This window comes from Montipora foliosa, chromosome 11 (assembly GCF_036669935.1).
Source record: "Montipora foliosa isolate CH-2021 chromosome 11, ASM3666993v2, whole genome shotgun sequence".
In the NCBI taxonomy this organism is placed as follows: domain Eukaryota; kingdom Metazoa; phylum Cnidaria; class Anthozoa; order Scleractinia; family Acroporidae; genus Montipora; species Montipora foliosa.
In genome coordinates this window covers 12,679,785-12,700,939 of record NC_090879.1, presented here as the reverse complement: position 1 = coordinate 12,700,939, position 21,155 = coordinate 12,679,785, and the positions used below count along the sequence as shown (strand labels likewise).

The 21,155-nt window shown below is 40.4% G+C and overlaps 2 protein-coding genes across 4 annotated transcripts in view; one reads left to right on the top strand and one right to left on the bottom strand.

Annotated features, from left to right (window-relative positions):
* Positions 1-589: 589 nt before the first annotated feature.
* The window catches only part of LOC137976309 (tetratricopeptide repeat protein 28-like), a 30,101-nt gene continuing 9,535 nt past the window's right edge, over positions 590-21,155 (bottom strand). For 2 of the 3 annotated variants that reach the window (XM_068823607.1, XM_068823608.1), the window contains exons 2-3: positions 1,949-5,231; positions 590-1,171 (exon numbers count right to left, since the gene is read on the bottom strand). In XM_068823607.1, the coding sequence (XP_068679708.1) occupies position 1,171; positions 1,949-5,163 (3,216 nt within the window). In that variant the 5' untranslated portion in view covers positions 5,164-5,231 and the 3' untranslated portion in view covers positions 590-1,170. Of the gene's footprint in view, positions 1,172-1,948; positions 5,232-16,641; positions 16,877-21,155 lie in introns of all 3 variants that reach the window. The other variant, XM_068823609.1, reaches the window with a different exon arrangement.
* On the top strand, positions 8,618-10,720 carry LOC137976694 (uncharacterized). The gene is made up of 2 exons (XM_068824051.1): positions 8,618-9,619; positions 10,304-10,720. The coding sequence occupies exons 1-2, from the start codon at positions 8,618-8,620 to the stop codon at positions 10,718-10,720; spliced, it is 1,419 nt and encodes a 472-aa protein (XP_068680152.1).

Genomic DNA, 21,155 nt, shown 5'->3' with positions numbered 1-21,155 from the left:
TGACCCTTGCGACGGAAATGGTCTAAATTAAAGGCCATATTATAGGCTGCCTGTAGCCTTTTGTTCCCTTGAGGCTCAAACCAACACTTTCAACCAACTGTACTATTTGGAAGGAAAGAATCTAGCCCAGCTGTTTCACATAACATCAAATGTTATGGTACCAAATGAGACACCAATCATTTCTTAAGAAGGTGCGCTCATTAATGTGACGTAAGAGTTTATCATTGCAACGAAAAAGCCTTTTAAAAAAATGCCCTATATTTGGTCTTCAAAAGCTTATATCTCAGAAACGAATCACGTGACCCCCATTTTTTATTGCTAAAAAGTGGTTAACAGGCTAAGATAAAACTCTTTGCAAAGGTATAAAAAATTCTCTGAATCTGATTCAGAGCAACCGTAACATTTTCCAGTTGTGAAGGTGGCTATGAATCTGCTCCAGAGAATTTTTTCTAACTTTGCAGCGGATTTGTTTGTTCCCAAACTATTATTCCAGGAATTGAACTACTTTCGAATGCAAACACATTCTTTCACTTTGCTTAAAATCACCACCGATAACCCGAGGGAGTAAGCCCTACAAAGAACTTGGAAATTTATTAAGAAAAGAAAAACGTCTTCTTTATTGCTGATGACTTCATTCATTTGTTACGCAGAAGAACAGGGAAAAAATTTCGCCCGTCGTTTCCCTTCTATTTTGTGATCTTTGAATGCTGCAAATGTCACGTCTCTTTTCCTTAACACGGTAAAAGTCTGATGTTAAGGGTGATCAGCAAAAATGTTTTTTTTCTTTTCTTTCGAAACTGGCTTACACTCATACAACAAAAACAGTTTCAAAGAACTAAATAAAACATCATTTTTAGCAACTCAACTATAGCACTGTGATTTTGATCGTCGTTGAAGCAACACTGACTGTTGAAGTTATATGAGAAACGAAATATCAAAATAACGCGTAAAACTAGCATTTTACTAAAGATCTAAGCTTTCTGTCATAATTTCACTTACAATAATCTCAGTCTGTTGGTTTAGTTAACGCAATGAACTTCTACTAAACCTTTGGAGCTCGTTCTACTGGTATAACCATGACTGTTAACCCGTTCTACTTTTTTTACAAGTTCGGCAATCACTGAAGCGTCAGGCTCTGCTAGGTAGTCTTCTAGCATCTTCGACGTCGATTCTGGAAAAAGAAAAAAATTAATAAAAACAGCTCTAGATATAGCTGGTTCTTTCGAGCATACAGAATAGGCCGATACGAATCGCTACGTGCAGGACGATGCTGTCTTCGAATTCATTACAAAAGATGACGTTTAGAGATCTATGGGAGAACGGAAACACCAGAAGAGACATCACGAGGTGATAAAATGAGAAATCTTCACCACTTAACAAAAAGCATTCGAGCATACACAATGTGCCGATGCGAATGGCTACGTGCAGGACGATGCTGTCTTCGAATTCCTTACAAAAGATGACGTTTAGAGATCTATGGGAAAACGGAAACACCAAAAGAGAAATGAACCATCTTCACCAGTTATGCGTGATAAGCATGTCGAAATCACATTTCAGACAAAAGCGCGTTAGAGGAAACTTTTAATTGTTTACACTACGAAGATACAATCATAGACAAAACTGTTGGGAAGGTTAGCACTTTTAACGTCTTCCTTGCTTCTCTCCCCTCCCCCCTCATTTAATTTTGTGCAGAACTGAATGGTTTTAGTGGAAAATTGTTGAGTTACCTTTCCAACATTGAATAGGGGGGAGGGGTCTATATAAGAGAAGGTGAAACGTTTTGTTTTGCGCTTTAACAGAAGCGGGTTAAAGTACATACAGCTCTGGTGCGGTTCATTTACGTAACCTTCCCAACCACTTTTGTATATTGTAGCAGGTAGTTATCATGCCATCTTAGGCCTATTTGATTCCCATCTTGTCTTCTAAGTTAAACTCGAGATTAACTTACCATTTTTTTGGAAATTCTAGCGTGACATCATCGCCAACCAGCACAAATGGCGCCCAGTGCTTTATAGCGCAATATTGCTTTGACTCTCGCAAAGATTTCATTGCTTGTTGAAGAGCTGCACTTGCGCTTTTTCCATCTACCAGGTGCTCGTAGAAGCTCCTCATGAACAGCAACGTTACTTCGTCATCAATTGCCCAGAGCGACACCAAAACAGACCGAGCTCCAGCACACAGGAAAGCCCTTGCAATTCCCACCACTCCCTCAGACTTCACTTCTCCCCGGCCACTGTGACAGCAGCTCAGCACAACTAGTCTTGCTCGAAGAGAAATTGTCTGAACATCCGACATTTTCAAAATGAAGTCTTCCTCTTTGGGGATTGGCGATTTCCGTTCGGTATTTGGGGCTAAAGCAATTTCTCCCGTTTTTTGGCATCCATGTGCTGCAATGTGAACTAAAGCAACTGATTTCATACTTTTCAGCACCTCAGCTTTCGTGGCACTTTTTCCAGTCAACGGTGTTGTCTGCAGAAGTTGTCCAATCATCTCTACTTCCTGTTTTGCGCACGGAAGCTGTTCCAAAATGGGTTCCCCTTTCTTGTTAGTAACTTCCTTCAACCACGGATCACCTACAAGCAGTGCGCCAGTCTTACTGTGGAAGTCTTCAGGTGCTCCAACGATCACATTAAAAGCGGTCAACGAGGGAACGGTGCGGATCCTGATAGATTCACTCAATGCAGAATATGGAGCCAAGCAAAATGGTCCATCGGGAACAACGATTAACTCATTTCCTTGGAGCAAGTCTGCAATTGGCCCGAGTAACACATCATACAACGGTTGTAACGAGTTAACGGAGGATGAAGATGGTAGAACTGTTTTATCAGTGATAGGTTTTTCGCTGCAAGACAGGTCATTGCGAAGTGGATCCAAAGAACGATTCTCGCATCTGACACCATCCCCTACGCCGATCCCTGTCAAAATAGTTTCCATCAACAAATCAGCACTTCCATTTGCAATTTCGTTTTGTCGAAAGCTAATCTTGCTGTCTTTTCTTAGCACCCAAAAAGTGATCATGTTCTCGTCAAGAGCCATAAAAATGGCTTGTGAAGGTAAAAGCTCTAATGCAGCTGTAAGAGTTTGATTCGGAGAAAGTGCAGCAAATGACTGAGAGTCAATGCCGTATTGATCTTTCAAAATATCCATCAAGGCCTGTGCACGACCTTTCTCAGCAGCATACAAAGCTTCTTCAATCTTTCCATTCTTCAAAAGTGTCCTCCACAAAGCAGTGTATGACAAGCGATACGTATCACGAAAACTTATTTTCCATTCATCTTCTGACTTTAGACTATGCCTTGTTTCATCAAAATGTCTTATACTTAAATGATAACAACTGAGTGCATTACTCAAGGAACCCAACAATTCATGATTATGACCTTGCGAATACCAGGCGATTCCCTCTCCTACACAGTCTCCAATTTCCTGGAAAATACTAAGACTGTGTTCATGGTACTCAATGGCTTCTTTAAAATTACCAAGACTGTGATAGGCACTTCCCAGATTTCCATAGGCTGATCCCTCCCCAGCCCTATTACCTACTTCTTTAGCAATACTAAGAAGTTTTTCGTAGTACTCAATGGCTTGTTTAAAATTACCTAAACTAAGATAGGCATTTCCCAGATTTCCATAGGCTGATCCCTCCCCAGCCCTATTACCTACGTCTTTAGCAATACTAAGATCTTTTTCGTAGTACTCAATGGCTTGTTTAAAATTACCTAGATTGCGATAGGCATTTCCCAGATTTCCATACGCAGATCCCTCCCCAGCCCTATCCCCTACTTCTTTAGCAATACTAATATGTTTTTCGTAGTACTCAATGGCTTGTTTAAAATTACCTAGACTAAGATAGGCATTTCCCAGATTTCCATAGAGTGATCCCTCACCAGCCCTATTACCTACTTCTTTAGCAATACTAAGATATTTTTCGTAGTACTCAATGGCTTGTTTAAAATTACCTAGATTGCGATAGGCATTTCCCAGATTTCCATAGGCTGATCCCTCCCCAGCCCTATCCCCTACTTCTTTAGCAATACTAAGATGTTTTTCGTAGTACTCAATGGCTTGTTTAAAATTACCTAGACTAAGATAGGCATTTCCCAGATTTCCATAGGTTGATCCCTCCTCAGCCCTATTACCTACTTCTTTAGCAATACTAAGATCTTTTTCGTAGTACTCAATGGCTTGTTTAAAATTACCTAGACTAAAATAGGCATTTCCCAGATTTCCATACGCTGATCCCTCCCCAGCCCTATTACCTACTTCTTTAGCAATACTAAGATCTTTTTCGTAGTACTCAATGGCTTGTTTAAAATTACCTAGACTAAGATAGGCATTTCCCAGATTTCCATAGGTTGATCCCTCCCCAGCCCTATTACCTACTTCTTTAGCAATACTAAGATCTTTTTCGTAGTACACAATGGCTTGTTTAAAATTACCTAAACTAAGATAGGCATTTCCCAGATTTCCATAGGCTGATCCCTCCCCAGCCCTATTACCTACGTCTTTAGCAATACTAAGATCTTTTTCGTAGTACTCAATGGCTTGTTTAAAATTACCTAGATTGCGATAGGCATTTCCCAGATTTCCATACGCAGATCCCTCCCCAGCCCTATCCCCTACTTCTTTAGCAATACTAATATGTTTTTCGCAGTACTCAATGGCTTGTTTAAAATTACCTAGACTAAGATAGGCATTTCCCAGATTTCCATAGAGTGATCCCTCACCAGCCCTATTACCTACTTCTTTAGCAATACTAAGATATTTTTCGTAGTACTCAATGGCTTGTTTAAAATTACCAAGACTAAAATACGCAACTCCCAGATTTCCATAGGTTGATCCCTCCCTAGCCCTATTACCTACTTCTTTAGCAATACTAAGATGTTTTTCGTAGTACTCAATGGCTTGTTTAAAATTACCTCGCCTAAAATACCCAATTCCCAGATTTCCATAGGTTGATCCCTCCTCCGCCCTGCAGCCCATTTCTATGAAAATAGGTAATGCTTGTGCATAAGCTTTTATGGCCTGTTGATAATCAGGTAGGTTGAGGTAAGCACCGCCGAGATGAAAATGAGCCCTTCCTTCACGATACCTGTCTTCTACACTTATCGCAATGGCAAGCTCTAGCATTCGCTGCTCTACAGCCTCGAACTTCTCATCTACCATTCTTCAATAACTAAACGCCAATTAAAACTTTTTCGATGAGATGATCCAATGTCAAATCAAGGATGAAGCTGGAAGGAAAGACAGATAAAGACGCTTGATGTTTAGTCTGCTTTTTAGCTTCGAAACGAAAACGTTTTTCCCACCCTATTTCCTCCCAGGGTGGTTAGTTAAGGGGTGGTATCAACGGGTTAACACGGCGGATTTGCCCTCACCTTTGCAGGAAATCAATTAGGATTCTAGATAAAATAATTCACTTGTTTTCTTACAAAAAACGGCCACGATTGTGGCAAACAGAGCTGCACCTTGGAATTGCGCTATTTGAGTTTAAGTAACAGAGCAAGAAGCATAAAGTAAGAAGAGGTTATGGATGACTGTAGTTTACCAATAACTCCAAATCACACCCTCCTTTTTTTCACAAGTCAACCACTGAGCAAAACAGTTCTGCTTTACTTGCTTAATCATCAGACAAATAAAACTAGACCCTCCTTGACGGTACACTGGGTTGCCTGTGGTACGTGCAGGATTCCAGGCAATTTTTTCAAGTTGGGGGGTCATTAAGATCATTTAAGGGGTCACCCAGAAGTCTTATCAGCCAGCAGAGGCCCTTTGGCTCACAGGTCCTCACACGTTCGTACGACGAAACAGATCCTTTTCTGAGGTGAAAAACCTGGCTACCGGCCTATTACTTAATCATCTGTCAGAAAGAAGAAATTCCCGTCCTCTTTAGAAAAAAAATTGACAGGCATTGCTTACGTGTGGTAGTGAAGTAACAGCGATTTATTCCAGAATGTCAACTGAGCTGTGTGTTGTCTTCCAGGACATTCAAGTTGTCCTTGCATAAGATGTAGCCGTAACAGTGCACGATATTGTTTGGTATTGTCTATCATTGTAGTTGCATGGTAGATGTCTTAGGTTAATAGCCTGAGAAGACATGTGGTTTCTAGCAAAGTACTGAACCCAGAAAGATTGAAGAAAATAAAAGGGGAGTGAGAAACAATGGCTTCTGGGCTGACATCTCACAACTTCTTTTCACCACAAGTTTAAGCGTGCCCTCTGAGCATCTGACAGCTTTGGAATACTAAAGTTTACTCAAGTTAAACCTTATCCCGCGGGGCTAGTATCTGGATGTGTGACCTAAAACATATACCCCTTGGTAAAACAGAAGCATTGGACCGAAAATACTATTAATGCTAACAAATGCGAACTCAGCAAGGTACAGATTTTGTTAGTTTGAATCAAAAGTGACATCGACGGAATTCAGCGGGCGCTGTGATGTTACCCTGGCATGTTTACTCGCCAAACAGTGAAGCATCTGTTTCAAATGATGGCAAGATACGTAAGTTTCTTTTTCTGTCAATTGTTATAAAGTTTGACAATAAATGAGCGAATTCAACGCAAAGATCACAATAGCCCAACTATTGTTTCTGCAAAGTCAAAAATCTACTCTCCAAGACGAGGTTATTTATCACCAGGTAATTCCATCATTTTGGAAATAGCAGCTACTTTATTATTCATCGGCGTCACAATTTTTTGCTGATTTTGGGCTTCATTTTGTTGAAGCTCAAGCACGCTTCCAACAGACCTGTTCATTTTCGTGAATAACGCTTTCCAACGGAACAAAGAGTAGTTGGAAAGCGTGTTCGTTACGGTTCGTAGTATTACTATAATTCAAGGTATTCACATTGTTTCTGAAATAAGCCTTCAGATATTTTGAACAACTGTTTCGTTTTTACCTTTTGTTCATGATTATGTAACTGCATATCTTATATGCTAATTACTTTGGTATAAAAAGTAGAATTTCTAGTTTTCACTATCTCGCCTTCTGGACAGCCACCAATAACTGTAACCTAACTTTATATTAGTTTGAAAACTTAAAGCTCTAATCCTCGGAGCTGAAATACGTTGCATTCGATCGAGGAATACGTTCCCGGGTTTTTTGTCCACTGGGTTTTTACCCCGGGTTTTCCGGAGTATCGGGCAACGTATCACCGGTGTATTTTCCTTAGGTTTTTCCTTGTTTCCTGTTATGCGAATTTTTTCACTTATGTAACTGCCCTTGCACTTAATTTTTTTTGACCACGCTTATCTATATAATACATTTCCTGTAGATAGATACATTTCTATATACATTTTTCAGGCTTTGTCAACAATATTCGCATTTGCACATTGATGTTCATGTATTGTCAATATGGTTTCACAAGCTCGTTCAGTGTTAGACTATGTTGTTAATAAAGCGCTGGTCCTGTATGTCCGAAGGCACCATGCACGAGTCACGCACCAGATTATGTTGTTGGTGTTGTCTAACGCTGGCGCGCGGGGTGCGAAGGGTAGTAATGAACCCTTCCTGCTTACAGAGCAATACTAAAAATATCCTGCGGTATCACATTTCAACCTTAAGCTCGAAAATTCAATAAACAACATGATATTATAATTCACAAAGGCAGAGGGAAGTTCCAAAAACGCGGAAAGTTGCAAAAAAGTACGGTTAATAAGTGACGCCTCAGCGCAGGCGGCTGCTCTTCCCAAGCTCCGGCATTTTTACGACATTTTTAGTACTATTTTCATCAATTTGATCCTTTTAGCGACTCAACGTAGCTCCTAAAAGCTTTTATCACTAACATGAACTACTCAAGAAGTTGTCTGATGTCTCTACGTTACTGGTGGAAGGACCTAGATAAATCTGGCTCTGCAGCGAGAAATGTGTTGCCCCGTGAAAGTTTTAAACCATTGTCAGCCACTACCTGGTACAGCATTAAGTCTGCTGGGATTTTAAAATCAACGAGAGGTAAGCGTGGTGGAATAAGGCCTCGTCTTATGGAAAGTCAACTTGGGTTGGATAATATTTCTACTATGAATATTACAACAAAAGTTCACCGTGGTGGTGTAGTCAACATGAATTTGCATATACCTGTACGGATCAGCGAACGCGGAACAATCGACAAAATCAGCTATTGTGCCAAAGTTTTTAATAATCCTATGAACCGTAACAATGATTCTATAACAACAACTACGCAAAATAAGCCACGACACCGAAATTTATCTAATTAACGTTAAAATATCCAAACCCGACCCAAGCCTTATGCCTTCACTTCTCCTCTCAAACGTGTGTCATATTAGCAACAAAGTTGACGAACTCCAAAGTGTTATGTTGTTAAACAACGCCTCAATCGCCATTATCACCGAATCGTGGCTAAATCCTCAAATTCCAGACTCCATAATTAACCTGGGAAACAACTACAGATCACACCGTCTTGATAGACCGACTCCAGGGGGTGGGGTCCTTGCTCACGTTAGTTCTTATCTGCCAACAACCTGTCTCATTGAATTAGAGGAAAATGGGAAAGAGGTCATCTGGCTACTATTGAAACCTCCACGGACTCCAAGACCATAAAGCGCGATTCTTGTTGTTGGTGTATACTACCCCCCGGGACAAACTGAAGAACACAAAAGAGAGATGCTAGACTACCTCACACGTGGAGTAGACTCTGTGGACCGACCATCAACTGGAATCATTATTGGAGGTGACTTTAATTCACTCAATTTGCGTCCAATTTGCCTTCGACTTGGCCTAAAGAGACTTGTTAAGGCCCCAACTAGAGGACAGAATATTCTAGATAACATACTAACAAATATGTCTGAGCTGTATCATGATGCTCAACACCTACCACCGATTGGTAGATCAGACCACCAATTCCTACTGTTAACTCCTCAGATCAGGAAGAAAATTCCCCCGGAGGTCAAGCAAGTCAGAGTAATGAAACCTGCCAACCTTAATGCCCTGGGACTAAAACTCAATCAAGAAGAATGGGAAGATGTGCTCTCTGCCGAGGATGTCCACGATAAAGTGCTTGTCCTTAACTCCATAATTAAAAATGCAATGGATGATACGATGCTCTTGAAAACTGTACGGGTTCACCCCTCAGATAAACCGTGGTTGACGCCACAGATCAAAATCGTGATACGCGACCGACAAAGGGCTTACACCCGTGGTGACCAAGAAAAGTATAACCAACTTAAGGCAAAGGTCTCTCGCTTGATAGCAGATGCCAAGCAGAAATTTTATCAAGACAAAGCCCAAGATTTCCGTCACTCCAACCCTGGCAAGTGGTACAGATCTATCTACGCTATGACGGGTGCTGACCAACAACATGCGGATATAACTGCACCAAGCAAAACTGAGCTATCAAAACTGGCCGACGACCTTCTTGACGCATTTACCAAGCCTTGGGAAGACCGCGAACCTTCTTCCTTGCTAGTCAGTGACCTGGCAGACAACCTAAATGACCGCCCCCCTGCTACCCCCAACATTGGGCAGGTGAAAGCTGCTCTAAAGAGACTAAACCCCAAGAAGGCCACACGATACGACGGTGTACCAGCTTGGTTCGTGAAGCACTTCCACGAAGAACTTGCTCCTGTTATTCACGATATCAGCAGCTCTAGTCAAGAGAGTATGAAGGTAAGAGAGGTAATCCCTCATATTGGCACTATTCCCATCGTAATCCTTCTTAAGTTATTTTTAGATCTCCTGCGAGATCTCGTATTCCGACGAGGGTTAACTGATAGCCAATCACATGTCCCCATTTTTACCAATGTTGACAGCTGAGCGAATTCCCACGCAATGATTCGCGTCGTTCGCGAAAATGGGGACATCTGATTGGCTACCAGTTAACCCTCGTCGGAATATCGGATCTCGCAGGAGATCTAAAAATAACTTAAGAGGGATTACGATGGGAATAGGGCCAATATGAGGGATTATCTCTCTTACCTTCATACTCTCTTGCGCTAGTATACTACAGTGTAAATATCCTACGCCATACAAGCGCGCCCTGGTGACCCCAGTGCCGAAAGTCAGTAATCCTGTCGACATAAACAATGACTTCAGACAAATATCAGTTCTACCACAAGTTGCAAAATTACTAGAAAAGTTCCAACTTGACTTAAATAAACATGAGCTTGAAATTGCTGACAACCAACAAGCGTTTCTTCGAGACAGATCTACCGTCACAGCCCTTGCATGCACTACGCAGGACTGGGTTCAACGCCTCAGATCTTGGCTGCAAAACCGAAGGTGTGCACATAGTATTTGTAGACTTTCGAAAAGTGTTCGACCTTAGTCGACCATGCCATCCTACTCACCAAGCTTGCTGCTTCTGGTGTTAATCGGGGATTTTGGAACTGGACTCAGAGCTTCTTGACAGGTAGGACATTGCAGGTTAAGCTTCCTGGTGCTCTATCTAAATTTGGCCAAATTATTGCTGGAGTACCTCAAGGGGGAGTTATATCTCCGATGCTCTTCAATGTTCATATCAATGACTTTGACAAAGATATCCCAAGTAGTCTTGGCATCAAATCATTCAAATTTGCTGACGATCTAACACTTTACCAAATAGAACTTTTACACTCAGAAAGTTATATGCAGGAAGGAGTGGATGGGGTGAAATTATGGGCAGATAAGAACAAGATGGAACTGAATGCCAAGAAAACGAAAGACATGTGGTCGTCCTTCAAGAAACACAATGATAACCTTCCTCACTTATGCATTATAGTGGTACTATAATCAAAAAATCATTTCCTTTTTTTCTTCAGATTTTGAAAGCGTGTTCGCTGAACACCTAACTGGCAAAATTTTGAGCTTTGAGTTTTATCCAAAGGCTGTTTTGGATTTCATGGTCCGCCATTACTCACGTTCAAAACTGGCCGATTGGACCTCAGAGGGTTGGATCTAGAGAAAATGACGTCATTTACTCACTAGCTTAAAATTTCAGCGTGTAAACGCAATTTATTATATATGCAAAACACGGGTTGAAAAGTCTGAAAGCCCGAAACTCCCGTGCTGCGTATAAATTAGGCCCTCGCACACACGCATTGCATTCTTAAACTTGTGAGTGTTTGACGTCATTTTCTCCTCGACCCAGCTCTCTCAAGATTTTAAAGTTAGTAATGGCGGACCAATAAATAAGAAAATTCCAGCTAAAATAAACAGGTGCCTTTTTAAAATCAGAACTTAAAACTTGGGTGAGTTAGTGTTTAGTTAACATAGTTTTGAAATCCAAAGGAAAAACTATTTTTTTTTTTGGTCGTACTACCACTTTAACGATATGGTGATTGACAGAGAAACAGAATTCAAACTGCTAGGTGTTGTAATCCAGGACAACCTCAAATGGAACTCACACATCTCAAGTGTACTCAAGAAAGCTAACAAACGTATCTATCATATTAGGGCATGCAAGAAAGCCTATCTTCCTGATGAAGTTGGCCTCACGACCTACACAGCAAAAATTAGACTATTGCTTGAGTATGCGTGCCCTATTTGGGGAGGTATTCCTGACTATCTTTCCCTGGAGCTTCAAAGAGTACAGGACCGTTGTTTTAAGATCCTCGGCCTTCCAAAAGATGTCCTCGAAACACTAGCAAGTAGAAGAAGCAACCTTACCAAAAACGAGCTGGAACGGATGATGAGGAGCGATACCTTTAAACACTAATTTAAACAATCTGACCATAGCTATAATCTCAGACACAAAAAATGTAATCAAGTGCCCTTATCACGTACAGTGAGACACCAGCAATCATTTGTCCCAAGAGCACTAAGACTACAGTAACTTTTAGATCTTATTATTACATTAGATGTGCACTTTTTTATTATTATATATATACTATATACTATATTTGTAAAAACACATTAATTCTATTGCCATTGTGTTTGAATAAAGTTTATTATTAAACGCCATTTTAGCGCCCTTTCACTTCCGGAAATAGAGTAAAATGGTGCATGTTTTTATCGCTCGTGTACATAAACGCGATCACAGTTATCAATGCAATTTGGGCATATCGTAACACATTTCTTGGTTTTTCCAAAGCATAAATTTATTTTGGAAAAGCTGCTAGTAACTATCTGTTTTTGGCTGTTAGAAATACCCTAGTACAAACGGTTGAGCGAATGAGTCAATTGATCTAAATTGCACATCCCCCAAAAGCCCACTGGTACATGTAATTGTTGAAGTGCATTCTTTGCATTATGCTGTGTTAAAATTTCTTCCGCGGCCTGACAAAAGTGTCCCGTCGAGAGAAAGAAACGTGAAGTCAATTTTTGCATCGCCACCATTCTTGAAAATAACACGGAACTTGTCTTCTCCGAACCACGGCCTCGTCAAGAAACGAAACTCACCCAACGAAAATACTTTTTTTTGCGGCTATGTTTAAAAGGAGGAACGGGTAATCGGAGAATGGGAACGAGGAAGCTGTAAAACGAGGAATCTTTAAAAGCGGGAATCTTTAAAATGGAGAATCTTTAAAAGCGGGAATCTTTGAAATAAAACGAAAACGAAAACGCATAAGTGCCACTGGATCGTGGCATACAGCTTTGAGGTCGTACAATAAACTAGCCTCTTTGGCGAACACATCGACGAAGTCGAGTGAAGACCCGAGCAATTTCTTAACAACAACCGTTTCGCCTTTCCTGACCGAATCTCCGACCTTCCTCCTTGTGTATCCGGTGACAAAAACGGCTCCAAACGACCCTTGCCCGCCCGATAACATCTTGTCCGCCGAGATCAGTCCACTTAAATTGTGGGAGACCTTCGAAGCGACTGATTCTTTTTTTCTTGGAAGTAAATGCAATGGGTATTTTGAAGTTGTCTTCGCAAGACCGCATCGCGTAGAAAGAAGTTTCGTGAAGCATACAATGACTGATTATACGCGAAAATCCCGCCAAAATAACTAACAACCGATCGATCAGAGTTCCTGTGTCAGATAGCCTATATATAACAATTATTCCATGAGCCCGAGTTGGATATGAAGTGATAAAATAACCAACGAGCGCGTAGCCCGAGTTGGTTATAATCACTTCATATCCAACAAGGGCGAATGGAATAATTGTTTTAGTAAATTCTCAAACCGGGTTTTGCCGCCGATTTTTATTTCCACAATTTTACAAAGCGTCCGGAAAGAGCATCTTGGCGCACTATTTTCCATATGACGTAAAACTTCGACTATTGGCTCATAGTCGGAGTTTTTTAGCCAATCAAGAAGCTAGAAATGCAATAGTCGGAGCTGAAAATTTACTAGTAGTATATATACTCACTCAGTGATCTTGGTGTTTCAAGAAATCTGACTGGTTCGCTATCTCGGAGTAATTGAGCATTATTCACTCCCTACGGAGTGAATAATGCTTCATCCAAACAAAACAAAATGGCCGGCGTAAACTCGCCAGCATTTATGAATCGGAAATATTGAGAATACAAGATGATGCTGTGCTACAGAAGACAAAGAAGGCCACAAAATTTGGCCTGAAAGTTTTCAAAGATAAGAGAAGAGTTTATACTTTTGCCAACCAGTTTTTGACTTCGTTTTTCCAGATAATTATTGCTGAAAATTAAACAATCTTCACGCCAACAATTTGTTTTTCACTCGGAGTAATTCTCTCTTGTAGGGCTGGTCGCCCACCAAAACGAATTTCTTAGTGAAATCGAGAAATTAAAAAAATGTTTAAGAAAGTTCCACATGGTTGCAAGGAAACAAGACAAGTCATTTTACAACAAACTAACGCTCACCTCAATATTAGAGCCACCATTTCATGTGGATCCTTTACCAACTGCACTTTCAATTTCCATTTCAAATGAACCTCAAAAACTTTGATCGAACGGTGAAAATGTTTTAACAAGCAGACTTTCGATTTAGATTGCTGATTTAAACGGTGCTAAATGACCATTTTGCCGTTTGTGACGAGGATTTTGGCGAAGGTTATTTAGATTTGCCATCTTCACAGTTATGAACGCAATTTTTACAATTGCGTAGAGAAGCCTGAAAAATTCAGGACTTCAACGGGGTTTGAACCCGTGACCTCGCGATTCCGGTGCGACGCTCTAACCAACTGAGCTATGAAGCCACTGACGTTGGGAGATGGTCATTTGTGGGTTCCAATGGTCCCGTGAGGAATTTGCCATGTTTGAAGCTTTCTGTAAACACTTTCGCCCACGCTTTGTGCCGCTTGCACGTTTTCCACGCATGAATTGAGATGCCAATTTAAATCGACTTTGGATGGTTTTTTCTGAAATTGTTGTTGAGATCGCTTCGTGGGTATATACTAAAAAACAATTATTCTTTTCAATCTCGGTGAAAAGTGGCAGAATATTTACCTCGCCGCTTTGCTGCTCGGTAAATATTCTACCACTATTCACCTCGATTTCAAAGAATAATTGTTAAATATTGTCATGGAATAATAAATTCTCCTCAACTCTTAACTTAAAAAGTAAGCTAATATAAATTATGTCACACAACACCGCCGGCACATCGTTCGGCATCTAATTATTATATTGCTGATTTTCCAGAATCGGGGAAAAGAAAGAAAGGAAATATGCAAAAACTCCCGCCGGGATTCAGGTCACTGCAATTTTTCTTATGCAAGATATATGGACAAATTTTTTACCACATTTCAAGAGATTTGTATGGAGACGCCATGCTGGCCGGAAACCAACAAAAACATCTGTCACCGAGTTTCCCACACAAGCCTGGGAAACTCAACAAAAAATACAATAGTGCTTTTTCTAATACTGTTCAGATAGCCAAATTCCATGAAATACATCACTTTTTAGCAAACATTACAGCTCTCTCGGCCACCGTGTAAATGTCACATCACGCAAAGCTTAAAAATTCAAGGGTTGTCAGTCACAAAACCAAGAACCCATTGTGTGTGCCATATGTCTGTCGTTAAGTAGTACGTCTTTCCATTAGTACTTGATAACGGTAGGACAAATATTTATCGCTGCGAAACTCAATTTAAAAACTCCACAGACTGGAGTTAAGATGAATCAAGGCGGTTCGATTCTTCTGTCGGTGTAGCGGACCTCAAAGAGTGAGAATCGAGATTTGAACCGCTCCACTAGCCCGCTAAACAGATATGCTTTAGCGTGCGATATAATTACAATGAATAAATTTATTTTAGTTGATTAATCAGTAATTCCCAGAGCTTCCCGCTTTTAAACATTCCCCGTTCATGAGATTCCCACTTTTAAACAATCCTCATTTTAAAGATTCCCCGTTTAAAAGATTTCCTCTTTTAAAGATTCCTCATTTTACAGATTCCCGCTTTTAAAGATTCCCAATTTTTAAGATTCCCGTTTTTAAAGATTCCTCAATTTTCAGATTCCCCGTTCCCCGTTCCCGATTCCCCGTTCCTCCTTTTAAAGATAGCCCTAAGATTGCTGTACTATGATAAGATTGCTGGTGAGTGATAACCTTCAACTTAAGTTTTGGCAAGGTTAAAGTATGTGATGAAGTATTGTCTGTTGTGTAGGTACGGCGATTTCCAAACGACGTTACACTCGTTGTAAACTGCTTCTTTCCACCAGCTATCACCTTTTTTAAAAAGATATATATGATGCGATGATATTAATTCCGATTTAGCTACCATTTTATGGTGCAGAAACATTTCTGTGTCTTTTACCCCTAAGGGAAACTTGTTACATTATTGCGTGACGTGAGTTGACCACACCATTGACGGAAACAAAGCTCGTTCAATGACGTAATTTTGCAACAGTGTTGGATTCGACTGGTCGATACAAAAAAGATTAAAACAGATATTTTATCTCCAAAGTTACGTAAGCATGTACAGTTCAGGAAGCCAAAGCTTGGAAGAGACCTGTAATAATCAGTTGTTGAATTCGATTCCACGGAGATCGCTAATCACTCAAGCGTTGGGGAAACTGTGACAAATTCCATGATATTACTCCAGCGATTCTAACTTGATAATTGCGCATTTTTCCGTTCCAAGCAAACGATATTTTGATTGAACGTCTCTGGTTCGAATTCCATGTAGGGCCGTTTGCCTTCGCTTTCCTCGCGTGATTTTTGGTAGCAGCGAGGTGGTACGCGGTTGCTAGGCAAAAGGCCATTTGCAACAAACTGGTCACATGACTGATAGGTGAGAAATGGAAAGATCGTATTTGACTTATAGCCAGAACACAAATTTTCAGTGAAAATACCACTTAAGGTAAAGATTGTATGACCATTTCAACACTCTAAAATTCCATACTTCTGTTAACGAACGAAAACCTTTTGCCTTGCACTGTAAGTTTTGATAATTACGCGCCACAGAGCGCGGAGAGCTCAGATTCCAATTTTTACCACGGGTCAAATAAGCGAGAATAAATTTGCAAGGGTGGAAATTTGCAGAATTTGATATTTCGAAGGTAGAATTTTGAAGAGGTCTGAAAACTTAGAAGACTTACAAAAATACAAGGATTTCGCGTCTTTTCCCGATTCCCATACGAATCTTATAATTTCTTTCAACTGTAACAACACCAGTTTAAACGATATACTTACGAAAATCGCCATGGTGGCATATTTTAAGCTGTTTTTATTATTTCTAGAAAAATAATTTCATGAATTCAGCAGAATCATCGTGTTTATGAAACAAAGGTCACGTGACGAATTCTAAATAACTAAGGAGGTGTGAGAGGAGGTAAGTGGACAATCTCTCACCTTATTTTCACTCTTTCGACACGTACATTTCACCGTGGGCTGTGTTCGTCTGTTTCAACAAGCATCTATGCTCCAACAACCCTTGGGTACTGCCTCAGTCCCGGGAGGCATTCCATGATGGACCTCGCCAAACTGAAGTATGCGTCCCAGCTTCAGGAAGGTGCAGGCCTTCTTACGATTGTCCCTGCTGTTGATGGTTCTTTCAGTTACCATGCCATCACCTCATCAAGGAGAGCTGGGCAAAGGAACCAAGAGGGCCGGAAGATTTAATGCTAATCAGAAGTCCTGCCTTGAGGCTTTAACATCAACCTGGGTCACTAGCAGAAAGCTAAAACCTAATTTGGTCGCCAAAGAAATGCGGCGATGACTCGGTTCAGACTTTTCACTACAACAGAATTTCTTTCTGCACAACAAATTTTGTCTCTCTTTTCACGTTTGGCAGGGAAACTGCAACAGCAAGTACGGGTCATGGAGCAAGATGTGCTTGCTGTAGAGGAACAAGTGAATTTCACCTTAGCAAGTGACTATGTGCTTTCGTCCCTGCACCACATCAGCCACCCTATTCAAGTTGTAGATCAGTACAATGTTTGCACTTTGGTGACATGCGAGGGGCTTCTTCAGGTGCTATGTGAGGGGTCGGAGCTGGAAGTACCAGCCCCAGCGGTTCGAAGGAAAGCGCCTAACATAGCCGTCCATCTAGAAGTTGTAGATAATGGCCCTTGTTCATTAAAATAAAGGGCCCAGCCCTGAATATTAGAAAGTTTAATCAGACTACCGCAACGGTGACAGAACAAAATTTTGATCACAGGGATTGCAGCTAGTTCATGGTTATTCCAGCTCATTCAACTAAAACGTGAACAAAATATTAGCCATCCAGGACTGATCTTTAAGAAATGTTAAAGGCGCTGCCTTTATTAAATGTTAAAAGCCTTTAAGAAATGCACAGAATCACATAGGGTGGTTTTTGGTTATCTAGTTGGTCATATTTTATATAGAGCGCTGTGATCAGCTGCTACGAATGATCCCTTATTTGGTGTGCCATTGTTAAAGTAAAGAAAAAGAATAAAACGACTGAAATCAGTTTGCCAATTTATGTTTTAGTGCATAAATGTGAAATCTTAAATTTTTTGAAACTCAAGTGCAAAGCCATTGTGTTCTTTTGACGCATTTTTCGACTATGCCGTTGTCGTACTCGTTCCTTAAACTCCCTATTATTAGCAAAAATACCGCTGTTTTTCTCTATTCCATTTCGTGGCCTTCAAAAACGAAAATCGTCATATGGATTACGCGAGAGAGATTTGATTGAGGAGTGGTGGTAAAGGCAGGTGAATAATCTTCTGAACAGAAACATTTGTTTTAATTACCTTGCACAACAATTCCTTGGTTAATTGCACAGAATTGTCTTGCAACCCTGTGCCCTCCCATTCCACTCAGTCGAACCAGTCGACCAACCCTCCCCCAGCTGCTACCAAAAATAATGCGAAAAAAAAGAAAAATCAAACGACCCTACATGGAATTCGAGCCAGATACTTTAAATCAAAACACCGTTTGCTTGGTACGGAAAATTGCGCAATTATCAAATTAGAGTCGCTGGAGTAGTATCATGGAATTTGTCACAGTTTCCCCAACGTTTGAGCGATTAGCGATCTCCATGGAATCGAATTCAACAACTGAGTATTACAGGTCTCTTCCAAGCTTTGGTTTCTTTATATCGACTAGTCGACTCGAACACTGTTGCAAAATTTAGTCAGTTATTGAACGAGCTTTGTTTTCCTTAATGGTGTGGTCAACATCACGTCACGCAATAATGTGAAAAATTTCCCTTAGGGGCAAAAAGCACAGAAATATGTCTGCACCCTAAAATGGTAGATAAATCGGAATTAATATTATCGCATCATATATATCTTTTTAAAAAAGGTGATACCTGGTAGAAAGAAGCAGTTTACAACGAGTGTAACGTTGTTTGGAAATCGCCGTACCGATCAGCATTGAGTTACAACAGACAATACTTCATCACCTACTTTAACCCTTCCAAAACTTAAGATGAAGGTTATCACTTTCCAGCAATGTTATAATAGTACAGTAATCTTTGGGCGCTTGGGCGTTCAGAATAGCGAAAAAAGTATTTTCGTTGGAAGAGTTTCGGTTCTTGACGAGGCCGTGGTTCGGAGAAGGCAAGTTCCGCGTTAATTTCAAGAATGGTCGCGATGCAAAAATTGACTTCACGTTTCTGTCTCTCGACGGGACACTTTCCCGCTGACTTTTGTCAGGCCGCGGAAGAAATTTTAACACAGCATAGCACAAAGAATGCACTTCAACGAAATACTAGTTTCAACGTCAAATTACATGTACCAGTGGGCTTTTGGGGGATGTGCAATTTAGATCAATTGACTCATTCGCTCAACCGTTTGTACTAGGGTTTTTCTAACAGCCAAAAACAGATATTTACTAGCAGCTTTTCCAAAATAAATTTATGCTTTGAAAAGACCAAGAAATGTGTTACGATTTGCCCAAATTGCATTGATAGCTGTGATCGCGCTTATGTCCACGAGCGATAACAAAATGCACCATATTACTCTATTTCCGGAAGTGACAGGGCGCTCATATGGCGTTTTTGGAACTTCCCTCGATTTCAGAAAAAAATAAGCGCTTCGAGATCTTTGGATACTATTTTCGAAAATAACTCACCATAGGCGTTAATTAGGCAAAATATAAAGAAATTCGAAATTTGACGAGTGACCACCGATCCTCGATATTTACAGAAATTGGCTCTTAAATCCTTGAATGGTCTTACATCCGAGTAATAAAGCGACGTATTTATCAATCGATCTGACGTTACTAATTATTCACTGAGGGACTCCGTGAACAAACTTGTTGTGCCAATACCGTTTTTAAGTACTGCCTGTCACTCCCCTGCTAAGTAGTGTCTTTGTGGGCAGAGTCGTCTGGGCGTATTTTTGCTAGACTTCAGCGGGTAGTTTAATCTGGTTGACGCAGTATAATATTTAATTAACCTGCAATGGCGTCGAGAGTCATTGTCACGCGAATAGCGTTTTAGTGGATCTTTAAGGAAAATATACCCTTATGGAGCTCAAGAATGGAACTTCAATTGGATAAGCAAGACAGGCGGGGAAAATAAACCTCTGGAATCTTAAAAGCGACGGGTAATGGTCTTCGACAACAATTGCATATTTTGCCGCAGGCTATGACAAAGTGTGCTTTGTTTCTAATATTATTTTACAAACTGTGCTGTTTAGTATGTACAACACTGAAACCAAGTGGCAAATTCTGTATGGGTGCAAAAGGAATCGAACGTCTTGAATGTATCACAGTGTTTACTGAAGTCGCATCTCAGTTGTCTGGCAATTTACATTTATTTTGTGGTCAACCTTGCACAGTTTTCAGGTAAAAAAATAATTGAAAATGTGACAGTGAAGAATTATTGGAAAGAAAGCTTGTTGTCCATTTTTTGCTTCGTTATTTAGGGAAAAGCCTCTTCAGAAAAGGGTTTAATCTTGAAGTGAAAAATTTATTTATTTACATACTGTATGTGTTTCATGTTTGCACGCACGCAATTGGAATAGAAAGGGTTGTTTGCCTTTATAGCAAATACGATGTTTTTCTATAACTTTTACGCTGGAAAAGATTTTTGTGAGATTTTTCAACCGTTTTGATTCATTGTGCTGTGTAATATTCGAGCTTAACTAATTTGCATAGGTGAGTTGAAATTTAATACGCTTTAATATGACATGAATTTGTAGCCGTGATCTTTCTGGCAAACGATTATAGCTAGGAATAAAATTGCAATCCCGAAGCGGGGCTTAACTTAACGTCTGTGGGGCACATTTGTGACTAGGAATGTGGTTAATTTAGCAAAACGTCACGTGATCAGAGTTGCTTCGATGTCTCAGTGGGAACTTTCCCGCTTCCGGGGCGCGTGGCCCGAGTTCGAGGTGCGATGGTTCTGGTTGTATCATGTGTAAGAAAGTTTCATGGCGTGTAAATTCGAAAATTCAGAGGAAGTCGTATAGACCCAGAAAAACTTCGCAACAAGAAAGCTTCACAAATGTTCACAAGATGTAGGCAACAATGCACTTCTTGTTCCGTTATCACTGTACATATAATTCGAAATCTCTGTCTGTCTGACGAAATATACGCTATCAATTGAACTTAGCGAGGGTGTCATTACCTTACAATGAAAGGATAAATTTGTATGACTCTATGTTAACTCTCCCGTTTGTTCTCAGAGGCTCGATAACAGAGTAACGAATGTTCCACTCACTTCTCAGTATCAAGACAGTAATAAATAATCATATTCGTGCTGCATATTTAAATGCGTTATATATCAGCCATGTACACCCAGTTTCATGGCAAGGAAGATAAAAGCGTTTGAAGACTCACTCCTCGTTGTTGATGCCGCTTTTGATCTGAGAATTGATCGCTCGATGGGTTTGATGCGGATTTGAGCCACTTGCAAACAACATCGCAGCTGGCAATAAACAATATAAAACCAA

Bases quoted from the DNA above. Each gene is read 5' to 3' on its own strand.
- LOC137976694 (XM_068824051.1), top strand. From the start codon at position 8,618: ATGCTAGACTACCTCACACGTGGAGTAGACTCTGTGGACCGACCATCA. The intron at 9,620-10,303 runs GTAAGAGAGGTA...CTACTCACCAAG, and splicing joins CTAGTCAAGAGAGTATGAAG to CTTGCTGCTTCTGGTGTTAA.